At 36.5% G+C, this 9,461-nt stretch overlaps 1 protein-coding gene across 2 annotated transcripts in view; it reads right to left on the reverse strand.

The window, feature by feature from the left end:
- LOC125041187 (mitogen-activated protein kinase kinase kinase 4-like) overlaps positions 1-9,203 on the reverse strand; it is a 38,771-nt gene extending 29,568 nt beyond the window's left edge. For both annotated transcript variants that reach the window (XM_047636021.1, XM_047636020.1), the window contains exons 1-12: positions 9,065-9,203; positions 7,482-7,594; positions 5,722-5,907; positions 4,939-5,127; positions 4,435-4,560; positions 3,384-4,186; positions 3,060-3,204; positions 1,915-2,130; positions 1,426-1,599; positions 1,034-1,191; positions 456-602; positions 1-217 (exon numbers count right to left, since the gene is read on the reverse strand). The exon at positions 1-217 is cut by the window's left edge and continues 10 nt beyond it. In XM_047636021.1, coding sequence (XP_047491977.1) covers positions 1-217; positions 456-602; positions 1,034-1,191; positions 1,426-1,599; positions 1,915-2,130; positions 3,060-3,204; positions 3,384-4,186; positions 4,435-4,560; positions 4,939-5,127; positions 5,722-5,907; positions 7,482-7,499 — 2,379 coding nt within the window. In that variant the 5' untranslated portion in view covers positions 7,500-7,594; positions 9,065-9,203. The remainder of the gene's footprint in view (positions 218-455; positions 603-1,033; positions 1,192-1,425; positions 1,600-1,914; positions 2,131-3,059; positions 3,205-3,383; positions 4,187-4,434; positions 4,561-4,938; positions 5,128-5,721; positions 5,908-7,481; positions 7,595-9,064) is intronic.
- Between the last annotated feature and the right edge of the window lie 258 nt (positions 9,204-9,461).

Genomic DNA, 9,461 nt, shown 5'->3' on the forward strand with positions numbered 1-9,461 from the left:
TATGAAGTGGTTTTGGCTGTGTGGTGCAATTACTCGGATGTGTCCTGTTTCCCTTAATCTGCTCAGCACCACGGCAGGCTTGCAGTTGATTTGGAATTCTGCAGCGACCTCTAAGTCTTTCCTTAACATCTTGGCTAACCCTGCAGCTCTTAAGGCACGCTCACGTGTTTCAGCTAAGAGAACTTGAAGGGCTCTACATCGCTGAAGGAGTCTCTTCCTACAATGGAAATGAAGTATAAAACAATCAATCATAAATCAAAACACAAAAAAACACCCACAAACTACACTAAGACACACACACACACAAATTATGTAATAGGTAATTGAAATATAAAATGCACTGAAGAGAGTATACTGTATTTCAAAATTTATCACTGAGAACTTCACACTTTACTTGTCTTAAAGCAATTGCTTAGCTCATCCCTATAGTTCGGCATAAACCCTTAAAGACTTACTTTTGGATATCATCTTGATCCATATCCTCCTCCTCAAAATCATCATCAAAATTCTCTAAAGTTGAATCTTGCATGGCTGCCATCTGATCGTCGATTCCTGTGTCAATAAAATCGCCCACACTACACAGCATGTGACAGGCTATATTGCTGTGAACAAAACAATGAAAGTTTTGCTGGTAAAGTGTTTAATATGGAGAATGCAGTGTTTACTCTGGATGCAATAAAAATATGGAACAAGCTAATATCAATGGGTTTACCTATCCTTTTAGAATTTCTGATATGGCTAAAAGAAGAGAAAGCTAAAAGCAGGTGAGAGATGAAAAGAGTGAAGAGATAGAAATGAAGGTAATGAGAAGGGAGAAGAGCAGATATGAGAAGACAGAAAAGAAAAGAAAAATATAAACAAGGTGAGACTGGAAAAAGATGAAAACAATTTATCATTAACCATGGACTGGCAAATTAAAGTTCTTTTTCATACCCCTCCCTTTCTACAGAACTACGGCTTAGATATAAAAGAGGCATGTATTCCAAGAATATTGTCAAAATCGGTATTTAACTTCATTATGTTCTCAACTTACCAAAATCTTGTCGCTGCTAAACTATCCCCTTCATTAACGTGGGGACATGTTGCTTGGACAAAACGCCATTCTTCTTGGAGAAAGTTCCGTTGCAAACCTGATGCATGAGGCTCACGATGTAACATGCACACAAACTGATCAAGCCACTCTAGATAAACCTAGAAATTAAACATGTTTATGTAACAACAGTACATGTCATGGAATATGTCATAGGATATAACATCTTTAGAAAAACACACACATTTTGCAGAAAGCAATAAAAAATGCTACCATGTTTCAAGACTGATCAGCATTTTTCTAAGAAAAGGTTAAAGTTTATTAAGAAATATCAACAACTACTCCTATTTGCATCTATATGTCCTACAACAATGTATAATTTATTAGGTACAAACCTCTAACATTCTCTTTATATTAGCATCTAGCTCTTCAATTGCTTGAGTCTGGCGAAACTCTAAATTCTCTCGAAGTGGTGGAGAAAGACTGCCAAAGAGTGCATGGCAAGCCCTCAGGTACTTCTGCCTCACTACAACAGCAAACTTGACTCCTTCTTTGAACTCCCTCATAAGCTAAAAAAATGCAGAGTTCATATTTATAGATATATGAATTATAATCATCAACAATAATATCAGTACATTTACAATCATAAAACAAAAGAAAGAGCTCTCTCCCATTTTGGTGAAACATTTAATCATTAACTTTCAGTTTCAGTATTCAGGGTGAGAGCTGTTGTTTGTGTGAGACTATACCTATACATATTAATAAACATGTACACAAAAATATATAGATATACAGAAACACAGACAGGGTGATAAAGGTCATCAAATTCAATCAATCAATTGTTATTATATTTTACATAAACCTAAAGCAAATAGAACACATACCTCTTTAATACTAAGTCTAGATGGTTTTTCAGGCATTTGCTCAATCCTGAGCTTCAGGCACTCCCTCATCATCTGAAGTGACACTGAAGCTAAGAAAATGAAAGTTGCATAGAATGGAGGAAGCTCCATTTTTTCAAACCTTGGAGTCCAGGGTCCAGACCTACTAAGTTCGTCTAAGTTTTCTGTTAATGCCATTGTTGGTATATCTGTTGCACTCTGAAAAGAAAGGGAATCTTTTCAGAATGCTGAACTTATATAGAATTATTACATATAGTTTGGCAAAGGACTCAATTATTTCTGTTCCTACATAAATACATTTGAGAGAGGTTCTCATTAATTCTATTCCACATATTCCCTAGACTATTTCTGCACATTATTTAGCAGTGATATTTTTCCTCACCTGCAAAATAATTTCTCTTTCGACTAATTTCCTTTACAGTGAGAAGATCCTGGCTACATCCACTGTCCACTGTGATTTTGTTTTATCTATTTCTATTAAACATAGATGGCTTCACTAGCATTGTCATCAAACAGTCAATCATTGGTGTAACTTTAGTTTTTTTGGAAAAAAAAAAAAATAATTGCTACTATAATTACTGTTATTAACCCATTGGCGATGGGTGTAGCAAACTACAAAAAACTCTACGCTCTGGTGAACCGCGGCAACGCGCCGACTTTGAGCGCATGAATTTGATACATCACGCTAAATCATTGCCTCGGAGCGCTTTGGCGCGCCGTCGCGGCGGACAGCCGCATGCCACATTTCGAGCGTATTGTTATGACGCCTATAGGCATGACCCGTAGGGAATGGGTTAAGATTATCATTATTATTGCCAAGATAATGTTAAAGCAGTAATAACAGTTGCCTAACTAAAAATGAAACCTAAATTTCTATGGAATGGGGTAAAAATGTGTAGCAAGGAGACCTAGCAAATGACCTTTTCATATATCATATAATTTATAAAATTAGGATATTACATTTTTCCTAAAAATACCATGCAGGTTTTTCCTATCCATGACACATGATTGCTAGATAAATGATCACTAAGTAAAAAGATATTAATAAACAATTATTTTTTAAGACAAAATCTTTGTAAGTAGTCCTATTAAAAAATCAACAGAAGAAAAAAACAAAAATCACATACCTTTTGTTGTTTTGAGTCTCGTACAGAGCGATAAGGCTCTTCCAAAATGCATATGGTACGAGACATCACATCACGGATAACCTCAGCTACTTTATCAAATGTCTTTTTCATGCCTTTAGTTCTCAAGAGCTTTTCTACATATTTTCTGTGAAGGTGAGGAAGAGAAAATTAACAGCCTTACAAGGTATATTTATGATATCATATCTTACAAATCTTGAGTTTACCAAACCAGAGACAAACAACCCAAAACAATGATGCAACTCATAAGGAAGTTAACTAAAGAAAAGAACCTTAAAGAATTATGACATAGAACCTAAGTCTCACCTGTAAGGGTTTGCTTCCACAAATATGTCACTGAGACATCGCCTAAGTCCCCCTAGAGCAGGAAAAGGTGCAGGAGGCATTAGCAGACCACTGTTGGTACTACCAGTAGTATGACCCGAATCCGTTGAATTATTTGAATCAGAGGGGTTTGAGCTAGCATCTGATTTATCACAGTCTATCACAAAACGCACAGATGCAGACTTGTCCACGTGTGTTTCTTTCTCCTGGGAAGGTTCGTCATAGTGAGTGGTTTGTGGGATCCCTGAATCATAACTTGAAGTTGGTGTTGCAGCACCTGTAAAGCTGGTGCTAAAGGTAGGCCATGGAATAAGGGCTGAAGTCATGTTCCCAAGCAGTTTCCCAAGGACTTCAATCTTCATTCTCAACTGCACCGTTGCATTGTACCAAACACACAAAGCCATGTAACGATTGACAAAGTCAGCATATTCCCACTCTGGAAAATGGAGTGCCAGCTTTTTGGTTGAAGGAAATAGCGACTCCACATAGTCCAGCTTCTTCAATAGCTTTGCCACTTGAGTGAGTCCCTCAGTTTGTTTATCCATACATATCTTGCACCAGATAGAGAGACAACCACTGCAATCGTCCTCTCCCCCAGCCACCTTACTAGACCCAACACCATCTGTAGAATCAGAGGTGGTTACAGGTATGCCTTGGATCTTTAGCTCCCCTGCACTGAGGAGCTCATCAACAGTCACAATCTTCAAGTCTGCTTCCTCTTGGTGCTTCTCTGAACAGTTTGAATCATAAGTAAAGTTGAGGACTTCACTAATAACATCTGAAACCTGAAAAAGAAAAAAAGAAAGATAGAAATATTAATACTAAGTTTTATTTTATTGAAAGAAGACTATAACCTATCTATTCATCATCATTTATTTATTATTTTTTATTATCATTATTTTTTTTTTTGAGATAAGGACAGAATAATGCAATCAGATTAAATAGGAAAGTTTGATCCTGACACTGTACAGAACACTATGGATTTTCCAATTAGTTTAACATAATGAAAGGAATATATATATAAAATTATTACCTGCTTTCTCTGATTAACTAAATAGATATCATAGGAATTTGAATCTTGACCTGCATGCCATGCTTGCAGTTCTAGCCATAACATTTCATGGAGCTCCTGCTGGTACAGGACTTCCTCTTCACTTCTCTGTTGACAAACAATTTTAGAATCAGTATATTGCATTCTCTTTCACATTACAATAGAATCTTCAGAAAATCTGGGTGATTTAGTTATAATTACCTTATTTACATGTTCATAAATTTATAAGTTAAAGGTAAAGAAGATTCGTATGCTGACCTTCAGAAAACCAAAAAAAAATAATCATATGTAATTTGTTCTCAAGGGCAATCAGTAATTGGATGTAGAAGTAGAAGATAAACAACAACAGAAGAGTAAGTCTATAGTCCAAAACATTTAGCTACTATTTCCAAGGCAACTTCTCTCAGTGACTCTAAAACAATACTCTCTATGAACCACATGCATATCCTCACTGCTTAAATTCCTTTGGTGACTTCAGTTCCTTACCTGGCGCTGATGGACTGGAACTTCTTGTGTACTAGTTTTAATCAAACTTTGAAGTTTTGCAAAATAACTTAAACGGTCTTGTGGACATTCTGCAGTAGAAACTTTACGAGAACTATCAGTCTGGTCTGCATCATCATCCTCACTTAATCTACGGCTGGAGACACTCATGTAACGTGACCTTGAATCAACCTGAAATTATACTTTATTACACTTGACTGAACTTCACATTATCACATAAAATTTAAGTAATACAGGAATATCTTGCTATTATGGCCTCACAACAAACTAAAAAGTGCTAGATATCATTTTATATAACAACATTATGAAAATTATACAGGGAAAGAAGCTTAAAAGGTACCCATTTCCAAATCTCTCTTGACTCAGGTTTCAAGTGCTGAATATCATAGAATGAAACCTGTACAACAAAAAAGCTCACACTTACAAAGACAGATGCAAAATATATCAGAAGGTCTCAAGTGACCCCTTAACAGAAACTGAGTTTGATTTGTATACAGTAAGTCTCTATACATGCACCTGGAAGTGCTATGAACAATAAAGAAAGTTCTATAATTTACAACTATAATTTTTCTTCTTTGCAAAACATACATCATTTTCTTTTATGGCATTTCTTTTTCTTTTTTTCTTTACTTACTAAATACTTCATACTGACTTGGAATGTATAGAGAAGTTTCTAACATAAATATATATATATATATATATATATATATATATTATATATAATTTTGCACATCTGTAATATTGCAGAGACAAACTATAACATACCCTAACTGCAGCACAGTGTGGTGGCAAGCTCTCGCATCGTTCATCATTTGCATCAGCTGTGGTTGCTGCATTCATGATAATTGACAGATTCTCTACTTCCGATAGCTTTCCATTCCCTCTCAAAGGTTCGCTGCCGATCCATCGATCTTTTATGCTCACGATACTGCCTTCTTGACCTTTCTGGAGCTGAGGTGAAGAAGCCAATAAGTAATTTAATCTGAACCTCACTGTTATGTCATTCATAATTGTCTAAACTCTATTGTTACCCTCTAAAGATTTGACCAAATCATAACTGAACAAAAAACTGGATATCAATAGTTTGACTGGCCTGTCAGTAACTTTATTCATTATACATTAAACAATAATAAATTAAACTAAAATACAATCTAATTTAGTATAAATTATTTACTTTTATATCTGTCATCCAATATACAGTAACAGTAATACCAAGTTGGAAAATTAGATATATACTAGGGAAAAATCAGAAATCTCTCACCACTTGAAAATCTCCTCACAAAAGCATTTTTTATTCCTCCTATCATATCTAGCCAATGTAAATTATACCAAGTTGTAAAACAAATGATTAGCTTTCACTTTTGCTCACTATTAAGTACTTTTGGATCTTGACTACAGGAATATGTCTTCTTTCATCCATGCAGTGACCAACATAATAAGTAAAAATAGCATATCACATCAATGTTTATGTTTATAAAAACATGTAAACATATGTGTTCAACAGTACAATACTTGCTTACACATTTTATCTTTTAAACACATGACTGATATTGAATCAGCTATAGTCTATAACTTAAAACATAAAATGACAAAGGAAAGATACAATTGTACATTCTACATCTTTATACATTTACATCAACTCAGTGACTGCAAGGAGCCAAAGATCCAATTAGTAGGCTTCAGTGGCCACACCTGATTTCCCCAGTCTTTGAATTTACAAGATTTTTTTTCTACTGATACTAATATCAATACTGTTTTCATTATCATTATTGACATCATGATTATCATAATGTTATTCAAATACTACTAATTAAATTAGTTAAAATTATCTTTGTAGAAATCAAGGAAAAGAGTAAACAGGTGTGATGGATTGAACTAATAATTGACTGCTTGGTTACTAACAACTTGTGGGCCAACCCTCTGTAAACACAATTAATAAATTAAAATTACATCTGATATGGCATGTATTATAACTATCTGCCGTCAATGAATTATGAATTCAGTTTCTCAATATTGTAGTGGGATTCTTATTTTAATTGCACAGTGGTCATACTACATATATGGGAGAAAATATTGGAAGTTTAGCCTCTAATCTCAGGTCATACATGCATTACAACAGCAACAGTAATGCTGGGTTGATCTTTCTTGTACCAGTGACTATATACTTGTATAATGGATAACAAATATTACATATGATATAAGAAAGGAAATAGGTTCAATAACCATCAGCATACAATGGTACCTTTCTACAGTAAGGCTTCCATACTGGAAATGCAATTTTATGTCTTCTATGTACAATGAAACTGAAATAATCCACTTACAATTACACATGCTTACTGCCCCTCTCAATAAAACTGCAATAAGAGACAGGTTTTCGCATGTCATTCACCCAAAAAAAAAGTAAAAATAACCCTCCAAACACCAGAAACATTATTCTATAAGATATCTGATCATCCCACGTTTTCCCGGAAATATTAAAAGTTCTGTGAACAACGCCAAGACATAAGAATTCTCTAAGGACTCACTTGCATCTCCAAAGCCATGTTCTGAGAATCCTGGGAGGGAGAGGAACCTTTCAGCTGTGTCCCGACGCTTCAGGGTGGCTTTGATCGTCTTGGCTGCCACCTTTGCCTGAGAACTGTGACCAAGACAAGATGTAAGAAATAAAAACAATAGCATTTGATAGATTACCTGATAAGATCAAGTCAATTAGAAGTGTTACAAAAAGAAAGAAGGAAAATGTAGAGTATATACCTGATACAGATAATACAGCTGAGCATACTAAGATGAAAATTAATAAATAAAGAAAGAAAGGAAGAAAAGAAAAGAGAAAAAACTTGTACTTATGATCTTTATTTCAATCAGAATAAACAATAGTCTAGTTTTTATTTTCTATTACAGTCACAGTAGTAGTATTGTCTCTCTCTTCTCACTCTCTCACTCTCTCGCTCTCGCTCTCGCACTCGCACTCGCTCTCGCACTCGCTCTCGCTCTCGCTCTCGCTCTCGCTCTCACTCTCACTCTCACACTCTCTCTCTCACTCTCACACTCTCTCTCTCTCTCTCTCTCTCTCTCTCTCTCTCTCTCACTTCACTCACTCACTCACTCACTCACTCTCTCTCTCCTCTCTCTCTCTCTCTCTCACTCTCACTCTCACTCTCACTCTCTCACTCACTCACTCACTCACTCACTCACTCACTCACTCACTCACTCACTCACTCACTCTCTCTCTCTCTCTCTCTCTCGCTCTCGCTCTCGCTCTCGCTCTCGCTCTCGCTCTCACTCTCCCTCACTCTCTCTCTCTCTCTCTCTCTCTCTCACTCACTCACTCACTCACTCACTCACTCACTCACTCACTCACTCACTCACTCACTCTCTCTCTCTCTCTCACTCTCACTCTCACTCTCACTCTCACTCTCACTCTCACTCTCACTCTCACTCTCACTCTCACTCTCACTCTCACTCTCTCACTCACTCACTCACTCACTCACTCACTCACTCACTCACTCACTCACTCACTCACTCACTCACTCACTCACTCACTCACTCTCTCTCTCTCTCTCTCTCTCTCTCTCTCTCTCACTCACTCTCTCTCACGCACACTCAGTGTTGCAGCCACATTGTTTAGCAAGGATGTGTCCAATCAGTCTATTTGTTACTGTTATCCTGTATTGTAAAGACCTCTTTCTCTCTCTTTACATATTTCCCCTTATTTCAATTTGTTCCCCTTTTCAAATCAAGAAAATGTACAGAAGAAATAATCACAAGCACTCTTCCCCTCTCATATACATACAAATTTCCTTAATACCTATCATACTCTCTCACTCTCATTCTCACACTCACTCTCATTCTCATCTTCACACTCACTGTTATTCTTGCCCTCACACTCACTTCCTTTCACTTTCTCTCACACTCTCTCTCTCTAACACTCACTTTCTTTCACTCTCTCTCTCTCACACTCATTTTCTGTCACTCTCTCTCTCTCACACTCAATTTCTGTCACTCTCTCTCTCATACTCACTTTCTTTCAAACTCATTCTGCCTCATCTTCACTCTCATTCACACTCACTTTCTCTGACACACTCACTCCCCAATTACACCGACTCACCAGTAGGCATCTCTTTCCTTTTGACGACGGAGGCGATGAGTGCGAGGTGGAGTCTTTCCATATTCCCCTAGGTAGCGAGCCAGTTCCTCCTCCTCCTGAGTGAAGGAGTCAAAACTTTCAAGTGTTTCTGTTTCTTCCGTTTCCTGTACATCCTCACTGCCACTGCTGCTCCTGCAAACCAATCATTATCAGTTATGACACTAAAAGTAGAGTAATTTGTACTATCACACTTTCACATAAAATTATGTATGACACCAGTGTCTTTCCAGGTTTAGAATCTTTCTTAAAAGCTCAACTTAAATATTTTTAACTCCATCAAAAAATGTTACAGCCTACAGTTAATATAATTATCTTCCTAAACTTAACTAAACTCTTACGTATAACAACATAGTTTCTA

This window comes from Penaeus chinensis, chromosome 30, assembly GCF_019202785.1.
Source record: "Penaeus chinensis breed Huanghai No. 1 chromosome 30, ASM1920278v2, whole genome shotgun sequence".
Taxonomy (NCBI): Eukaryota; Metazoa; Arthropoda; class Malacostraca; order Decapoda; family Penaeidae; genus Penaeus; species Penaeus chinensis.